Source organism: Perissodus microlepis, chromosome 7 (assembly GCF_051167445.1).
Source record: "Perissodus microlepis isolate ML-2025 ecotype Zambia chromosome 7, ASM5116744v1, whole genome shotgun sequence".
Taxonomy (NCBI): Eukaryota; Metazoa; Chordata; class Actinopteri; order Cichliformes; family Cichlidae; genus Perissodus; species Perissodus microlepis.
This window is the reverse complement of record NC_140467.1, coordinates 44,724,368-44,743,776: the sequence shown is the minus strand read 5'-3', so window position 1 is coordinate 44,743,776 and position 19,409 is coordinate 44,724,368. Positions and strand designations below refer to the sequence as shown.

Below are 19,409 nucleotides of genomic sequence, written 5' to 3'. Positions count from 1 at the left end.
GGGATGTCAGCACAGGCCAGCTCCATTGCCCGTACGAGGTTCTCTCTTGTGTATGGCTGTCTGTCATACACCTTCCATCTCCATGATGAGAAGAACTCCTCTATAGGGTTCAGGAAAGGGGAGTAGGGTGGCAGACAGACGTTCAAAAAGTGGTCACTGTTGGTGGTGAACCACTCTCTGATTTGGTGTGTTTTGTGGAAGCGGACGTTGTCCCAAATGATCACATACATGTGATGTGCTAGCCTAGGATGGTGTTGTTGACGGTCCAGGAGGATGTCTTTTAGCTCCTCTAGGAAGGTGAGGAGACGTTGGGTGTTGTAAGACCCAAGGACAGCATGCCGGTGGACAAGCCCCTCCGTACCCATAGCTGCACAAAGAGTAATATTACCCCCCCGTTGGCCAGGAACCTCAGTGATGGCTCTTTGGCCAATGATGTTACGGCCTCTTCGCCTTCGTTTCTGGAGGTTGAAGCCAGCCTCATCCAGGAAGAGGTACTCATGGGGTCTGGCCATCGCGTCCAACTGCATTATCCTCTGTGAACATGGAAAAGCGTACAGGTGTTCAGAACGGTCAATCAGGTAGCACAGTATTGTCCAGAAGTAATGTAGGCCACTAAGCAACACAGTATTCTGTACTGTGGACATGGATGTATACGTACTTGCACATACTCGTAACGTTGTTCTATGTGTCGCGCAGAGTTGCGCTCAAAGGGAACCCTGTAGACCTGTTTCATCCTCATCTGTTGGCGCCGGAGAACTCGGTCTATTGTGGACACGCTGACAGCATCAATGTTCTCAAAGTTTACATTATCTGCAATGACTTTGTCTCTGATCTCTCGGAGTCTAATGCAGTTGTTCTCACGGACCATATCTGCAATGAGGGTTTCTTGTGCCGCTGTGAATATGGCAACCCTCCCACCTCTATGTGGCATCCTTTCAGCTCTAAAGAAAGAAACATGTGTTGTCAATTGACTGATTTATATGTAAAACTACATGTAAAGTAACAGACCACTTTCACAGGCCTGTAAAACTGTAGTGTGACAAAGAAAGCAATAGCGTACTATACCTGTTGTGTTGTCTAAATGCCTTGATAATGGTGGCCACGGTGAACCTACTCAGGTTTGGATGTACTCTTCGTCCCGCTTCAGCCATTGTCATGCCATGGCCAATGACATGATCAATTACTGTTGCTCGCATATCATCTGTTATGATGGTGCAAGGTTGTCTTCTTCTCCCACCTGGACCTTCTCCTCTCTCTTGTTGGCCTCCTTCTCTTCCTCCTCTACTCCGAACTCCTCTTCTTCTTAGGCCTTCACCTCTTCCTCCTCTGATCTCAACCCCTCTTCCTCTTTGGCCTGCAGCTCTTCTCCTTCCGCACGCTCGAATGCCTTCATCCATTGTGATTGTTTGGCATCTTCACCAAACTATGCTTTTATAGGTGGGGTCACATCATTAGCAACAGGTGTCTTCAATTTTGAGTCGTTGTGTGTAGTGACTGACGCCAGGTGTGTTCCCTGTGTTCAAAGATTGGTGACTGTGGCAAGCATTTTGCATCACATGGGCTTTCATTTGAGAATATGAGCAGAGTTGTTTTGCAACATGTGTTTTAGCAAGGAAAAATGTGTTTAGATTTATGAGTACAGAGGGTTGTGTTTTGTGAATTGTGTCTTCATGTGACATGTGTTTATGGTACTGGAATATGGTGGCTACATTTAGTAAATGTGTTTAGACTACTGGTCATTTGGGTTACAGGATTGGCTTTTGTGTTTTAACATTTGAGAAAAACTGTAACACATTTGTGATTGGCAAAATGCATTATGTGGATTAAAATGATTACATGTGGCACACTGGATGGGCATGCATAATGGTAATATACTAAACATGAATATCCAGATTCAAAACAATGTATTGATTTCTTCCTTTGCTCATCCTCCACCATTTTCATTAAATTAGGCGTGGAGGTTTTCTTTATTCATTTTCTTTCATATTTTTTAGTTTTGTTTAATCTGACACTGAGACAGCACACAAACAGGCAAACAAAACTGTCAACATAGCTTCGCCGGTTAAGGCTTTGCCTCCTTGGTGGATAAAAAGCAGAACATAATTTCTGATATAATAAAAAAAATGGTCTTAAAATAGCTGAGGCTTAATTTTAAGGCAAGTACAATGCTGCTAGTCAGATGTTAAAATTATAGCTTTATATCAGTTCTCACTAGTAATGGGATCTAACTCATTAGCAAAAAGAAACATTAAACGCAAATTGAAGATTCTATTATGTTTTAATAGTCCATATTACTTCCTGTTGGGCCTTTTATTCCTTTTAGTGAAGTTATGTTGCTTGCAAAAACTGCTGAATGGAGTTACTTTGTATTTATTTCATGTTGTAAACACTGATGAAGCCTTGGACAGCACATGTAACCCACTGAGAATCATTGGGATGATACTTAGATTTTACAACTTCAGATATGTGGCTAAGTTTTGCTTAAAATAGACAAAAGAGAAGAATGCATTTAGACAGAAGATCCTGCTGCTACAGTAGATTTTTAAGTTCCCTGCCCCTATGGAGCAGCTACCCCCAATCTGAGTAAAAGCACATTTCTTCCAAAAATAATGGATCTGTAAGTTAATGTTTCTTTTTCCACTTCTTTTTTTCTATAGCAAGAACACAGGACCAGAAAACATCTAGCAAACAATATAACTGTTTATAAATATTACAACAAAACCACAAAACAGTAATTACTGTATCCAAAACTTCTCAGTGTCCTCAAGGAAAGCAGCGTTGAATCATATAGGCATGTGGCTCTTTGTTATTTATTGCAGTAATAGCTAGGTAAAGTCTGGCAAAAACTTTGTTTGACATTTATTTCACATATAGTCTTAACTGTGCATTCTTAAAGTCCTTCATTATTGGGACTGCGCTCACCCACTTGAAACCAAGTGGGATTTAAAAGGGAAAAAAAGGAAGTATTGTTATTATTGTCATCAACAACTCCATATTCACTGCCAAAGTTATTAAGTGTTTACTGAGCCTTAATTGAACTCAGAGTAATAATCTAGTGTCGGGCTTCAGATCACTAATGTGACATCATTAATGGGAAATGGATGCCAGCTTGGCACAGTCAAGCTACCTTGGGGTAATGTTTTGATTAATACTGATTCAAGCTCGCTCTCCTTCCTCGTGATAAATAGATGGGAATCATGACAAGACTTCACATTCTTCCTATCCCCCATCCACAGAAAGCAGTAAAGCTGTGTGTTGTTAATGATGTGAATTTATCACAGTAAGATGAATGTGACGTATTTCAACAAACACATACAATATAAAGCACACTATAGCATGCACAAGTCTACAAAAACATCCCACGATGAAGATTAAGGATGCACATGTTCAAAGACTAAGATTTTGTAAGTCAAAAAATCCAATAAATGTGTACTGAAATGAGATTTTTGAGCTCTAGGCTAGATTAAAAAACTTCTAGTCATTCTTGCCCACTCCAGTGTGAAAAAGGCCTGTGTCAGATTCATCAGTCTCCTACAATTTCTGGTGCATTGTTTAGTAAGGAAGTTTCAGAGGAGCACAAGATGAGCAAATCCCCCCATGCACAGTGCAGCAGCTGATGAGATCATTTTGAGCAGCAAAGAAAAAATAAGGAACTAGAAACCAGTAAATCCGTGTATAGCAACTCATTGAGAAATGAAGCCTTAGTAATCTGATCCAACATGAAGCCTTTGTCAGGGCCAGACAAAAAAAATGCCTGCAGAAATGAGTTTGTAAGCACTAAATCAATACATGGTGGTCGATCACATGCCATCTCGTGAGCCATCTTTATGAGACTCTTTTGAAATGTGGTTAAGGCTGGTCACCCACAGCCATCAATATGTTTCTGTGCTGCCATGATTCCCAACAGTCTGTCCATTAAAATTATAGGTAAGGAAACAGAAAAAAACAAAAACAAAGTAGGAAAATAAATGTAAAAATAGCATAACAGACACTAAAATCCTAATCTTAAATAATTCAGATAATATTTGAAATTACAACTTAGGTCAGAAATACATTTCTAAAATGCATTTTTAAGAATACATTTCTAAAATGGAATTCAGATCTGCAAAACAATAAACACTAATTATTTAAGAAGTTTATTCCAGTGTGAAAGATCAAGTTGTGAAAGTTTTAGTATATAACCTTAAAATAACCTTAAATCTTCTGTATGTACCTCTTTTTAAAATGGTAAATAAACAGGTACTCCATTTTAGCTTATTGGAGACAAATCCAGAACTGCAGCTGTTCTCCTCAGCCTGCCTTTGGTCAATATGCACTTTGTGGAATACTATTGCTTGCAGTATATTAAATTAACTGAATTGTTTCTGGGTGTGATAAATTATCTGAGTGTGTGATAAATTGGCACCCTATCATAATTATATTTGCATAATGTTTTTTCTGCTTCATTTCCGCTCCTACATGTGCTGGAAATTTCTTAGCAACTCTCAGGCAAGATCTGGAAATAATTGCTAATATTCATTGTCTTTGGAAACTGTCAAAAGTTAAACATCATTTTACCATGGAGACACCCCATCACTGCCTGACTGTGCAATCACTGGGTGTCATTAATAATCATAAAAAAGAATAATAGTATGGCAATTGAACATATCCAGAGTTAATGGTTTTGTGATTATATTATAACCATTATGTTTACTATAAGGATGTTCTAAATATGAAAAATAACACAAGAGATCTACACAGAAAGTGGGGTTAACCCTGGAACAGTTTGTCTCTATATTCTATTTAAAGTTACAACACAAGTAAATTTCACTATGTTGGATTCATAATGCACACACAAAACGATCTCTTCAGTCTCCAAAAGCCAGAAACAACAGGGCTCTACACACACAATCAAATTATGGACTTTTACGTTAATGTTAGACTGGCTATCAGCCTAATGCCTTCTACAACAATAACAGTAGTCACAGTGTCACTTGCATGCTCCATGACCTCTAACAGGTGGTCCCATGTTAGCCATTAAACGTTATCCCAAAACGCGATTAGAACAGTGTAAAAACCTTTTGTAGACATACATAAAGTAGGATTCATAATTACTTACTTTATTAACAGAGAATAAATACAAAGTTTAGGCCTATCTGTTTCACAAACCATATCCATTGTACTACGACATAAGTAGTATAATGGAGTGCTTTTCCTTCCTTCTTTCTTTTGTTTTAAACAAACACATTTTGAAACAATGGGTCATACCTAACAACACTCACTCACTGAGGTCAGTCCTTTCCTTGCTCAGAGGTCCTCTGACAATTTTTAAAGTTACTGGTAAGGTAGGAGTTACTATTCAATTCAGTTCAATTCAAATCAGTTTTATTTATATAGCCTCAAATCACAACAACAGTCACCTCAAAACACTTAATATTGCAAGGTAAAGACTTCACAATAATAAAAAGAAACCCCAACAATCAGACAACCCCCTATGACAAGCACTTTGGCAACAGTGGGAAGGGAAAACTCCCTTTTAACAGGAAGAAAATCTGGCAGAACCAGGCTCAGGGAGGGCAGCCATCTGCCGCGACTGCCGCAAGGCTTAGAGGGTACACCCTAGAGGGTCAGACACAGACAACCATTCACACTCATATTCACACCCACGGGCAATTTACAGTTTCCAATTAACCTATCTCAACTAGCTGCATGCCTTTGGATTCGAGACAAGTGAGACAACAGTGCTAACCACTTTACCACCATGCTGCCCCCACTAGTCTATGCTGGGAAAATCGTGAAAGTCTCTTTAAGATATTCTCACAATACAACCACTAAAGGTGTACTGTGAGAACATCCAAACGCTAAATGTAGTTATGAGAAACTCCTCCCAAGGTTATATCACTTAAAAAACTTGGACTTAGAAGTGTTCCTAAAGCATTATAGAGGTACATTTTGAGAGAGGTTAGAGTGTATACAGAAAAGAAAAACTTAACTAATCTCGGACTTTTTAAAGTTACTTTAATCAAAAGCAGTATTTGGGGCGATCGTGGCTCAAGAGTTGGGCGTTCGTCTTGTAATTGGAAGGTTGCCGGTTCGAGCCCGGCTCCGACAGTCTCGGTCGTTGTGTCCTTGGGCAAGACACTTCACCCATTGCCTACTGGTGGTGGTCAGAGGGCCCGGTGGCGCCAGTGTCCGGCAGCCTCGCCTCTGTCAGTGCGCCCCAGGGTGGCTGTGGCTACTATGTAGCTTGTTATCACCAGTGTGTGAATGTGTGGACGATTGTGTATAGTGTAAAGCGCTTTGGGGTCCTTAGGACCAAGTAAAGCGCTATACAAATACAGACCATTTATTTCTTTAAGTCTTATCTTGCTTATCATTTCCAGCTCTCAGTCTGTCCTGTGCTTTTCTTGAGCACAAAAAATACTTTTCAGTTGGTGTTTCCTGTTGGGAATAGTCTGCATGCGACTGTAGCATTGTTACTTATTAAACATTTACTCACAGAATACTTTATCCAAACATTTTTTGGAGTCTTGTGTCATAATGGATAAGGACATCTAAAATATTATTTTAAGCCAGGTTTTGTTCCTAAATGTCGGGACGTAGACGTATTTGACGTAGACGTATTTGTGATTACCAGTCAGGAGGTTCAGCCTGTCTGGAGCAGTTGGAGGTCAGAGCTTGGCCTGCAATGTTCAGCTGGCGCAGCACGGGGAGACACATTCATATTTTATTCTGGCCCATGGCAAAAACCAAGCTATAGATAGAACTTTATTCTTGCCTCTGCAAGCAACACAGGCCTTAAAATATGCAAGTAGAAGGAAATACCAGAAAGGGAAAGTGTCTAACGATGGGACATTAGATGTTTTCAAGTAGTTGAGAATGTTCAAATGTTCTTTGAACATACAACATTTTCATTTTGTATTGTCTTAACGGCAAAGTCAAACATGGATTTTGTTCCTCTGAAGCATATTCATCTCACAAACTGAGGCATTTTTATATAATTATTACATCTTACTGCCCAGTAGATGTAAGGGCTTCTAATTCTCGTCAATGTACAGTTTAAATCAATGTTTCAGCATTGTTTAACTATGAAGATTTCACCCTTTTTGTGCTATTCCCCTGTGTTTTTGAATTTGTCTTTGTCTCTGAATATTTTGCTTATCATTATCATCCCTTCCCTTTTCCACCCCACTGTGCTCTTCCTACTGAGTCTCTTATCTGCATCTCATTCTAGTCATCACTTCATTTCTTTTTTCTTTAACACCAGTGGAGACCATTGTCTACCCATATCTATTCTGCCCTTCTCAGGCTCCCTTTTAGCCATTCTTCATTCATGTCTGGATCCCTTGTCTTCTCTGACACTTTTGTCTTTTCCTTTGTTTCTGTCTAACCTTTTACTCTCTCTCATGTACATGTCAGAATTTCAGAAGCACTGCTGTGAAGGCTTTCCCAGACAGCTACACTGGACTGTTCATATTGAAACAATGACAAATGTATTAAATCACAGTGGGAATCAGAGCTAGGGTGAACTCCCTACCCTATCCAACCCCCTACCCACAACCCCACACAACCATCCCACTCACCCCCATTGATCTTCTCTGTACCCATTTGCTCCCCAAGCTGTGAAAGACGAGAGAAAACCAGGGGAATAGAGATGTGACTGGAGGAAGTGCATGTGCATGTGTCTGCATGTGCGTCTGCGTGTCAGAGGTAAAAGCACAGAAAATATGTGAGGAAGTGAGTAAGAGACTGAAACATAATAAAAAAATTGAAATCTGCAGGAATTTAATTTCTTGGGGTCTCAGCTTCTTTTCTTCCTGCGGACTTTCTCCAAATTAAAGCGGCAGGGGTTTGTAGGGTCTAAAGATCTACACAAATATTCCTGTCATTTCCCTTGTGACTGCATGCCTCCGTGAATATGAATGCTGTTTGGCTTCTAGGCAGGATGGCTAAGAATAGGAAAGATACATAACTTACTCTAGATGTTAAAACATGTATGTGAAAGAGGTAGGCTTGAATTGAAAGTAGATACCACAACAATTGTTTTGGTCTAGGTAGGCTTGAATTGAAAGTAGATACCACAACAATTGTTTTGGTCTATCCATGATTTTTGTTTTTGTTGTTGCTGTTATTTTTTTTATTTGTTTGTTATGTTTTCTGTCATGTGGATGTTGAGGCCCTATCAGATTTCAGTTCATGAAAACTCATGTTGGATTCTTTAAGCCTATGCTGGACAAATCAGCCTAAACTGCTTGTTATAAATGACCTTTATAACAAGCAGTTTGGATTGAAATGTGGTATAATATGACAAGCAACCTATTGTCAGCTGCTAAGATACAATTTAGTGTGCATGTATAGAAACAGAGCCCAAGCCATCTCCTAAGCTCCAACACATGCTTTATCACCACCTGCCTCAGGGCATGGGACATGGATGAGAAGCCTGAAAATGTTGCCTTGTGTTTCACTGACTTTCCGCAGAGAGGAAATGTCTTTTGAGCCTAAGAGAAATAGGGTCAAGCACTATTTATAGACAAAGAGTCATGGTTAAAGGTTTCAGTTTCTCACAAACAGTAATTCCCATGGGCTGTATCAGCAATTTAGTGGAAGATGGCCTAGTCATTGTTCATTTGGCTTGTTGGAGGAGCTGATCCTTCAATGCACTTTTTGCTGACAGAACAAATGTTTCTCTTCCTGGTGCTGGATTTCATTTTCTGTCAAGGTACAGGCATGGTTGTATCAGATTTTTACCCAGCGGTACAATTTTAGAAACCTCTGCTTCTGCAAATTAGTGATTTACCATCAAGTTTTGCTGTGGAAAAAAAATGTCATGATACATTAGTTTATGCAATCTGCCCTGGTGATTGTGACAACCTCAACCACCATTATTTTGTTCTACTATTTTCAAAATATTTTCACCTTACTTATTATTTTGATAAAATAATCAAACGTCTTGTCCTAAGTTAACAATGACAATTCAGCCTGCGTTATGATCCCAACATTTTACTAATTCGTGTTGCTAGCTTTCTTTTGTAATTACTGACAAATTTGTCAATGTTAAAATGGAATAATTTAGATAAAATCTAACACTCCTGTTGAGTTTTGTTTCTACAAAAATAGGTTTGGAAAAGCACTCCAAATGCCATCAACAAAAGAAAAAGCAATCTGAGTAAATATTGTTAATTATTTTTACTGATTTTACTTATTTGTTGATGAACACTGTTGGGACTGAATAGTTTGCAAATGCTAGCGCTTTTTGTTTTGCCTGAGTAGTGATGCTTTCCTGTCACCTTACTGCAACCTAATGAGAACACCAAGTACATGTCCATCAGAAAGCAAATTGCAGCATATTTTACCTTCCTCGATCCTATTTTAGTGGATTGCTCAACAATGAGCTCCCAGGGGAAGCCAGACAATGTGAGTTGCAGAAGATGGAGGAGGAGAAACAGGCCGATTGCAGTATGTTTGGAGTGGACACTTCAGACACTTTCCTCTCAGATAGTTTCCATGGTCATGGCAGTTTAAAAGGACAGATTTTGTCTTTGAGATATTAACATTTAGCTAGTATGTAAGGTAATTTATTAACAAGCTTTGAATTAGCCTATTTTGTGACTGTAATGAAAATAGTTGGTGTGATAGCATTTTCACTATCATTATATCAATATGAAGTCCAGTCTAAATGTGAAAGCTGGGTTTGGAGATCACTCTGTGCAAACCGCTCTGCTTTCCATGCAACTACTTCCTCCATAAAGAGGAAGTTGGAAGTAAAAGTGGGTAGAAGTTAAGCTATCTGTAAATATTTATATACAAAAGCAATTGCATGCCAGCTAATACACACTTTTGCAAAAGCCTGCATAAACCATAAACAAGCAGAATTGTGCATCCGAACAATAACAGAAAATTGAGAATTGTTATTGCCTTGTAGTGGGCATCATGAGACCACCAGGAATAAGTTGACTGAGGCAGCATGCTGTTGACATCCGCTGCTTATGAGACACTGTTAACACATACTCAGCACTGATAAGGGAGTAACTGCAGATAAGGGAGATGAAAAGGAGAAAATTGAGGCAACAGAGCTTTAGCTGACATTGAACTCAAAATGAGAAGCCGGTGGACTTGGGGTCTAGGGAGAAACAAATGTCAGAATAAAATATCTTGATAGTTTTCTCTGACAGAAATGAGAAATGAAGAGCAACCCAAAAAATAGGAAGAGATTATACTGGAGAAAGACAACAGAAAAAAAGTACAGGCAAACATATTTTTGTCATTCCTGTTGTATACAATACTGAAGTATACATCCATAAATTCATAATTACATTTTTTAAATTGTTATTTTAAGATTTTGTATGTTTCTTCGAGGGGAAAATGTAGGAGAAAGTTTCTTGACAACCTTTCGAGACAAATTAAATTTATTTCAAGGAGACTGTGGCTCTAAGCACTTCTGTTTGACCTAGCATTTATTCTTTATTCTCTAACATTTATTCTCCCTTGGGATCTAAAAAAGAAACACATAAAGACTTTTAAACCATGAAATATGCATGCAAGCAGTTAACCTTAAACATGGTATCACAACTTCTCCTCGGTCATGACAGATCAAAGCCTATATAACAGATTCCCCGCCCTTGTTGTTTGTTTGCTGACTATGAGGACAAACACTAGCATGAATGCCACAGCTAATGGAGCTCACTAAGGCTATTATGCATCTGGTCACTTTAACCTTTGGGGTCCAGTATAATGGTGGACTTGAAAGAACCGGATATACAGAACAAAACCTTTTTTTTCCTGCACTGATTATCAGTGCATATTTCTTCTTAACAAATGAATACAATATTGCCATTTTCCTAAGACTTACACTGAAGTTGCAGTTCTTTTTTTTTTACCCCCTTAGGCTACCTTTAGGTCAACTGCATGTTGGCTGCCTTCTGGGCATCTGGGATCTCATCTGTACACAATGCTGTATCTTGACTACTATAGCTAGAGGCTTTTGATTAAATTTTCTTGACGTGGTTTGGGTCAACCATTTGTATAATGTTACTTAATTCGTTTGCTTTATTTATGCTTTTATGATTAAAAATTGTGTTTTGGAACATCTAACCAGAGCTGTCTCTTCCAGAAAGATGATGTCTTATCTATGGGACACTAGAGCTCAGCTCAAATAAAAACCTGTGATAGATTAGGAACTGATTTATGGGACAGCCTTCCTTTAATTTGTCACACAGCTGTTTGTAAACAATGAACAACAGCATCGTGTTTGCTTCTCTTTTAATTTTAGGTTAAAAGTACATTTGTTGCATAATCGATATTAATGTTTAATATCAGTTATGTAGCAACTGACACTGCTGCATAATTGACATTGCTTTTGTCATTACATGTTTATAAGTATTGGATCACTAAATAGGCTAACAACCAGACAGAAGAGCTTAAACACACGGTGGCCAGTGTGCTTCATTATTGCTGTTTACTGTGTCAGAAGAAAGTTACACAAAAGTAGGAATTGTCTAGCACAGGCTAATACTGCATGGTATTGTTTTGTTTTAATATGAAGGACCAAATAATTATTCAAACATTTAAAAAAAGGCTTGTCTGTTACAAGCTGGACATTATGAACATAATTCTTTGCATCTGCTTTTTGGCATGAACCTAGAGCACAAATAAGGATCTGTTTGGGGATGAATGGTGTCTAGAAATTTAAAAAGAACACCTAAATTTAAATGCATGGGCATAAACCAAAATGCATGTATGCCTCTATCGCTTCCTCTTATCTATTGCATCAGGTTGTATTTTGATGTGAAATAATAATAGTATATTCAACTTAGTTTAATCACACATGTTTAGAAATAAATACTTATGACTCAAAGACATATTATTCTGTTACTGGTTCCATTTAAAACCAAAACTACACCCAAAATCTATTTTTTAAATCAAAATCTGTGTAAATACTTAAATAACTTGTCACTTTAACCTCCGTTTTCTTCATTTCCCTCTTCTGTTTTTGCCCTCTCATTGGCATGTATGATGCACATCGACTGGGAGCCACTGGATTACTCAATAAAGTAACACCCTGGCCAAGGAGCTTAAAGATATTGTGTCCAGTGCACTTCATTATTGCTGTTTACTGTGTCAGACAAAGTAATAAAGTTACAAATATATATGCAAAGCTAACAGAGGGGTGATGCTGCATGGCGTTATTTTTTTATGTGAAACACCAAATAGCATTTCATCTAGAATAAAGCTGTGTCTGAAACAAATGGACATTATGAACATAATCCTTTGTGTGTAATTTATCAAGGGAGTGTATCTGCTTGGTGGCTTGAAGATAGGACACATAAGGCTCTTTTTGGGGATGTGGTGGTTTCTAGAAAGCGTAGTTATATTCAGCTCAGTTTAACCACAAATGTTTTGAAACAAATACATATGACTCAAAGATAGTATTTTGTTCTCTAGCAACCTGCATTGCCTCTGCTACTGGTTGCATTTAAAATCAAAATCAGTGTAAATACTTCTGCCTCCTCACTTTAACCTCCATCTTCTTCATCTCCCTCTTCCTCTGCTTTTGCCTCCTCATTGGCATGTATGATGAGCATCGACTGGGAGCACCACATCACCATTATTCATGGACAGAGCGCACCTCAGAGCCAGACTGACAGATCAAAAGATGATGATGATAGGTGGGGGTACTGGTAGTTGGGGTGATGAATGGCCACATCATTTGGAGTTGGCTGTACTGTAAGTTTGGGGACAGAGCTGTTTTCACAGTTTTCCTTGAAGGATTTCTTTTTCAGCCACTGTTAATGCCTACAGACAGTGAAATCATTAGAGGTTGCACATATTGAAAGCCTAAGATGTGTCAAAAGCATTGTGTAACACACAAGCACATTTTATATATTATAATATATATATGTATGTATACAATCTATCTATTATTCATATATATATATATATATGTGTGTGTGTGTGTATATGTATGTATATGTGTGTGTGTGTGTGTGTGTGTGTGTGTGTGTGTGTGTGTGTGTGTGTGTGTGTGTGTGTGTGTGTTTATCTAATGTTTCAGTTTCAACCTTTTTGTGTGCTTCGGAAGCAATAAGAGGAAAATAGTCTTAACTCGTAATGTTTTCTGTTCTCTTTTTTGCTGTTGTAAATGAGCCAGGACATCTGAACAAGTCGTAGAAATTGTTTGTCCTTTCTATTGTTAAATTCAATCTGTAAAGAAAAAAAACTGCTCTTTCTGTTCTCCCTGCTTTCCCCACAACCAGTTGTTTTGGAGTCATTCATCAGGAAGAGTGAAACTGAGCCATCAGGGGAAGCACTGGCAGGATCCCTGTAGAGATGAGGCAATATTGAATTGATGGAATCATTTAAAGTCCAGGAAAAAAAACAAACCCCAAAACAAAACACCCCCCACCAAAGAAAAACCCTAAAAAACTAAAACTGACTAGATGTCTTTTCTTTTCTTTTCTTGATACAGTGTCAACACAGGCACACAACCTAGTGTTACATGTATATCAGACATTAATCCCCCATCTTTCCTAAAAAACAAAAAAGAAAGCAAGCTACATTTGTTTTGCTTCTTTGTATCCGTGCATATCTCTTTAGAATATCTTGAGCATTTGTCACAGTGTTACTTTAAAGCCTTTTGACATGGCTGCCATTTTCACTTTGCATCTCTTTTTCATAGCCATTGACCCAAACACCGAGTCAGTCGAGGATTTGATGCAGAGATTCCAGGACAGTTTCCGTGTTCCCAACACACCAACAGACATGTCTCACTACCAGCATGTCATGCACAGCTCGTCAACAGGCCGCCGGAGGGTCCTGAGCCACACCAGAGGTAGGACACAAAGTCATTAAAAAATTTGAAGTTTTTGTTAAAAACATACTACACACACCACAAGAGGATTTGCATGTTCTTTTTCATTTTACGCTATATACTGGACAGTATGTGTTAATCCTTGCCACTTGATACTAATAGTTTGAGACCTAAGTGATAATGATGGGGTGATAATTTCTTAATTTTGTTTATTGTTTAACAATAACAATACACAGGACAGTTTATTACCAGTGCATTCCATCTGTAGTCCTCTGGGTAATTTCCAGTCCAAATAATCAATATATTAGTATATTAGAAGTCATTAATCATTTATCTGTGTCTGTGCATACACAATCACAAGTTTGTCCACAGAAAATTATGCAGAATAACTAGACTATCCAGTTTTGATTTCAGTTCATTATTCGGCATTCACATCTTGTGGTGCTTTCATTGCTTCAGCATAATCATCATAGAGGTCACATGCACAATGCATTTAACCTACAGTATCAGGCTTTCATTTATCCACTACAGTTCATAAACATACCATCACTTGTTTATGCATTATAAGAATCACTTTGATTACGTTCTGCAGTAGCATGTTTAAATATTGACTATACAGTCTTAACCTCATCAATTATCATTTCTGTCAGTTTATAATTTGTTTGGCTTTATTTCATCAAATATGATTTGGAAGAACAAGTTCACTCCAGTATTTATCAGAAATTTACCCGAAATAAATAGGGCTTCTTATCAGAAAGAATAATTTGAAAAAAGTTCTTATAAGCATAGTAAGGTAGTCGAGTGCAGTGTTTCCCAACCACTGTGCTGTGGCACATAGGTGTGCCGTGAGAAATGATCAGGTGTGCTCTGGAAGATTATCTGGTTACACCTGATTAGTACTCTAAGCTAGCGGTCCCCAACCTTTTTTGCACCACAGACCAGTTTATGTCCGACAATATTTTCATGGACCGGCCTTTAAGGTGTCGCGGATAAATACAACAAAATAAAACCAGTACCAGTACCAAAAAAACCAAAGTTTTATTCATAACACACGGGAAAAGACCCAGGGAAACCGAATTAACGATAAACACGGAAAAAAAAAAAAAAAAAAAGATAAAAAAAACATAAATTTCACGCCTGAGCCTCAACTCTTGTGGCCCAGTACCAAACGACCGGTCCATGGGCTGGGGGTTGGGGACCGCTGCTCTAAGCGACCTGCATGAGTAACGGGCAGAACAATTACATTCTCTTCCACTAGAGGGAAGTACAACTACCTGCTCTAACTAAATGTGTTGACAACTGCCAGTAAAACAGAAGAAGACAAAGAAGAAATTACATAATAGTCATGCCGTGAGTGAGACAACTCAGCGCATAAATTGATAAATATTTGAAAAGAAAAAGTTAGGGCTTTCATCTGGGTCCTGCTGAAAATTTCGACCCAGATGAAGGTCCTAGCATGAGCAGTGATCAGAAGAAAGCAAAAAAGGTATACTGGGGACAAACTCAACCAATTCCGCTATGTCTGGTGCACGGGGAAAAATTATCAATATGCCTTTTGTGACATTTTTGTTTGGTGGTGTGCCATGGCTCCAAAAGGTTGGAAAACACTGGTCTAGCATATACCCTAGACACTTATCACCATAAAGTTAGCATCTAATGTACTACATGCATTTCCTTTGCTGTTATGCATTACTTATGTAGTAGATATAAGGTTAAGTTTACCATTAAATCCATGTAGCCTCAACAGAGTGAAGGGCGTCATTGAGAGATGTCCTCTCTGGTGTCAATAGTAAGAGTCTCCTTTGAGAGCATATAATTAGAGGTGAAACAGTGTCACAAGTGTAGATGTATGGGCCACATGATAATAGAAGAAGCACTTACTATGAGCAGTTAAAGGTGAAAAGTTATTGGTCATATCTATTGGTTAGTGCTGCATAAGGGAAATTAATTAATTACATCGGATTTAATGAGAAGCACCAAGGAAAGTAGATTGGTTGACAGATGCTTTTCTATTTTCTATTTCTTAGCTTGGTAGAACTTTTTATTTGTACTTGGAATATTTGGAATTTTTATTAATTCTCTTTTCTGCAGTGTGTATTTGCATATGCCTTCACACACACACACACACACACACACACACACACACACACACACTTTATTTTCTTCTTTATTATCACCTATTAATACGTTTGGCAGTGTAACATGAACATGAACACTGGGCTGTATCTCTCGCAACAATACAAGAATCCATATACAAATCTAACTAAGTGGGACAGACAGGTAGAGCACGATACAGCCCAACTATAGTTGATGAGAAGTGACAAGAGCTGGTTAAACTGAGCTTGTGGAAATAATGTCACTGACATAAATGACATGACCATACAGGTTGATTGTTATCTGCCATGGAATATGGGTGGTAACAATAAAGACAAAAAAGTCTTTTTTTGCTTTGTTTTTTACTTGAAGGGATTTGTATATCACTGCAATTCTTAAAAGAAACATTGAGGCACACTCCCAAGTCAGAATAATCATATGTCCTAACTCCCCAAAGCATTTTAAATTTATGGACTATAGGCTCATTTTATCCTTAAGATATATTTGGAACCCAGAGCCTGAGCCCTGTGTCACTACACAAAGAAAAGAGCACAAGATTTCACTGTTATTGTTTTTTTGTTGCCCCCCAGTATCTTATCTGTTTGATAAGATACTGCAGTCATTATAGTCAGTTTCTATACCATACTGATGATTTGTAACATGAGATTCAGGAAGTTAAAATGCTAATAGGGAGAACACAGGCAGCTGATGAGTCTGCAGAATAGGAAAGCTCTTGTCCTCAGTGTCTGAGTGGGAGGAAAAACAGTAGGTACTGTAAGAATATGATGCGTGGGGCATCAACAACCAGCAGCACACACAATCATTTCCAGCAGTTACACACATTTTTTACTGGAACCTGAGAGACGGTGGGGAAAGCATGCCATTAATGGTCAGTCATTAGGGTGAATTGTAGATTTTTGCCTGAATCTGTATTGGGGTTGGAACAAGACCAAATACGAAGTGTTGTGGGCACACGAGTTGCACGAGTGCAGGATTGTCCGATGAATATGGCTATAGCTGACTAATCAAAGTCCGCTGGTTAACTTGCTTCAGATTGATGTTACAAAAAAACTGTAACTGAATGTGTGGAAAACTACAGTAGCAGTTGTGTCAGCTCAGCTAAACCCTGCAGCTGTTCATCTACTCTTCTACTGGCATCCACAAGTCTGCATATTGAAATTTTGCTTTGTGGCAACATTTCTTGCTTCCCTGTCAGCACATATTGGCCTAGTTTCTCGTAGCACCATCTCATACCTGGACTCAGATTTTTTTTTTATGCATAAATGTTCCTGTTACACAGTCATCACTATTTCCATTAATAGAAATGTATTACAGATAATAATAACTAATATCAAGAAAAAGAATAAAGTTCTGCACAATGAAAGCGGTTATATGATGCAAACTGCACTCTGATTGCTCAAACCATCATCATTTTAGTCAGATTTCAGACAAATGTAATTGCATCCAAAACTTTGATCTGGATAAGTTTTTTTTTCACTTCTCTTTAATTTAAATGTTACTTGCTCTTGTGGTGATGGCAGAAAATTATGATGAGCAAAACATGTGTTTAGCTTGCAGCTATCTAAATTTTTTTTTTTTTAGAATATTATATGGTAAGTGGAGCCTTTTGCAGATAGTAAATTGATCTATCTTGTACTTCAAATCTGTCTAAGAGCATCTGTGCCAAACTCCTCTTCACCATGTTTCACACAGATACAAGTCAATAATAGTATTACACACAATGACCTCAGTGCTTGCATTGTGCAAGCTATTAAGACTTCTGAGTTTGGAGAAGTGTTGCTATGAAGAAAGGTTAATTATCTGATACACCCAAATGATCTCTTTTGCATGCACTAGCCATTGTACTACTAAGATATGCTGGATATGCCTTACGAACACTGGATCTAATCACCTGGAATTGAAGTGCTGCGAGCTGCTACCCTTCCCTCCAAAGAGAGACTTCTGGTGTGTATTGTGAAGGAAATCTTGTGTGACCGGGTCAACTCATGCAGAATGAACAGAGTCAGATGTCTTACGCAGACACGTTTAATGAATCGCGGCAGTTGCAAATAACGCACAGCAAAACAAGGTGACACATGGAAAGCCACGCTCCATTTTGGAAGCCATTCTGATAAAAGAGCCCATTTATATATAAACAAACCCTTGATATGTATTGCACGTTCCTCTTCATGCATCTCTCTCTGAATACAAGACATTATGTACATAGCGGGTCTAAAAGGAAGAGCAGACATTCTAACCATGCATGCTCTTTTTTCAGTAGCTTGGAAAGGAGGAGCTCTGGAGATACTTGGTGTCTCCAAACACACTGATAGACACTGAGCTGTTTGTTTGTTTGTTTTTTACCAGTGTTGTGCCACCATTTGGTGAACTCATCTAGGCACCTCTTCAAAAGGACCTTTGCAGCCCCAATTAATTGAAGGGCAACCCCACCAAAGGAAAAATTCTATATATATAAAGAGACAGGTGAACTTTATTGCTTTAACAGACAGTTCACCAGGTTTGAAGCCTTCTCTTGAACATGATGGAACTAGTGGACACGTGCTGTAGTGCTCAAAATGTCAAAAATACACAAACAAACAACAAAAAAAGGCACAAGCCATCTTTATTTCAAGAAATATATATATGAGAATAGCATCTCAGGCATTCCTTAGTACTCTTTTCAAAGCCTGTATGTAGGTCTACAGGGTGACACTTTTGTTTGTAAGAACTAGAACTGGTGTATGTAAACTTCATTGCTCTGATGTAGACAGCATTCTGAAAACATTTTGAAGTCACAACGCATTGTGGTTTCGTCAAATATTAAGATTTGTCCTTAAAAACTTCCTCCCTTATTTGCATGCACCGCGGCACATTCTATTCCCCACTGTGGTGTTAATGCATTTCCATGTGGTGGCTAGAAGCAGTGTGGTGTTTTGATGTGTCACAACGAATACTTTGGCTCATTACGAAGAGGATAACCTTATGGTTATTATCTAGGTTTTCTTCTGTTTAATTGATGCTTTGAAGTAGCACATGAAAGTAGTTCTCTGCTGTTGCATGCGCGCGTGCATGTGTGCGTGCGTGTGTGTCATAGGGAGAAAGACAGAGAGAGTTTGTGTTCCATGGTTCTTGAGTTCATTCTGTGCTCAGCTCCACTTTCAGTAGTCTTCAATCTTCAGTGCAGACAAAACACAGTGATTACAGCTGTGGGTGTGCAGCCCCTAGGATTTCTCTACAGCACACCATACAGTTGATCTACTGCCAAGTCAAAACACTCTATGTGTTTTCTGTGTGAAAGACCCAGCGAGAGACAACCTATATCACACAGTTTTCTGTCAACACAACTGACCAAGTTCCTTTTTCTCTAAGTTATCCTCTATTCATACTGTAGGTGGTCATTTAAACACTGTCTATTAAAATATGTATTACTTTTAAGTCTCATTACGTTTTTTATGTCCTTCATTGTTTCTGAAAAGTTATTAGTAAGCTTTTCGGGTCCTTTTTTAAAGGGCTGTGCAAATGTAGAATA

General features: G+C 38.4%; 1 protein-coding gene across 1 annotated transcript in view; it reads left to right on the top strand.

The window, feature by feature from the left end:
- Positions 1–19,409, top strand: part of astn2 (astrotactin 2) — a 274,357-nt gene that overhangs the window by 86,849 nt on the left and 168,099 nt on the right. Inside the window, exon 4 of the mRNA XM_084935333.1 lies at positions 13,655–13,807. Within this exon, the coding sequence (XP_084791459.1) occupies positions 13,655–13,807 (153 nt within the window). The remainder of the gene's footprint in view (positions 1–13,654; positions 13,808–19,409) is intronic.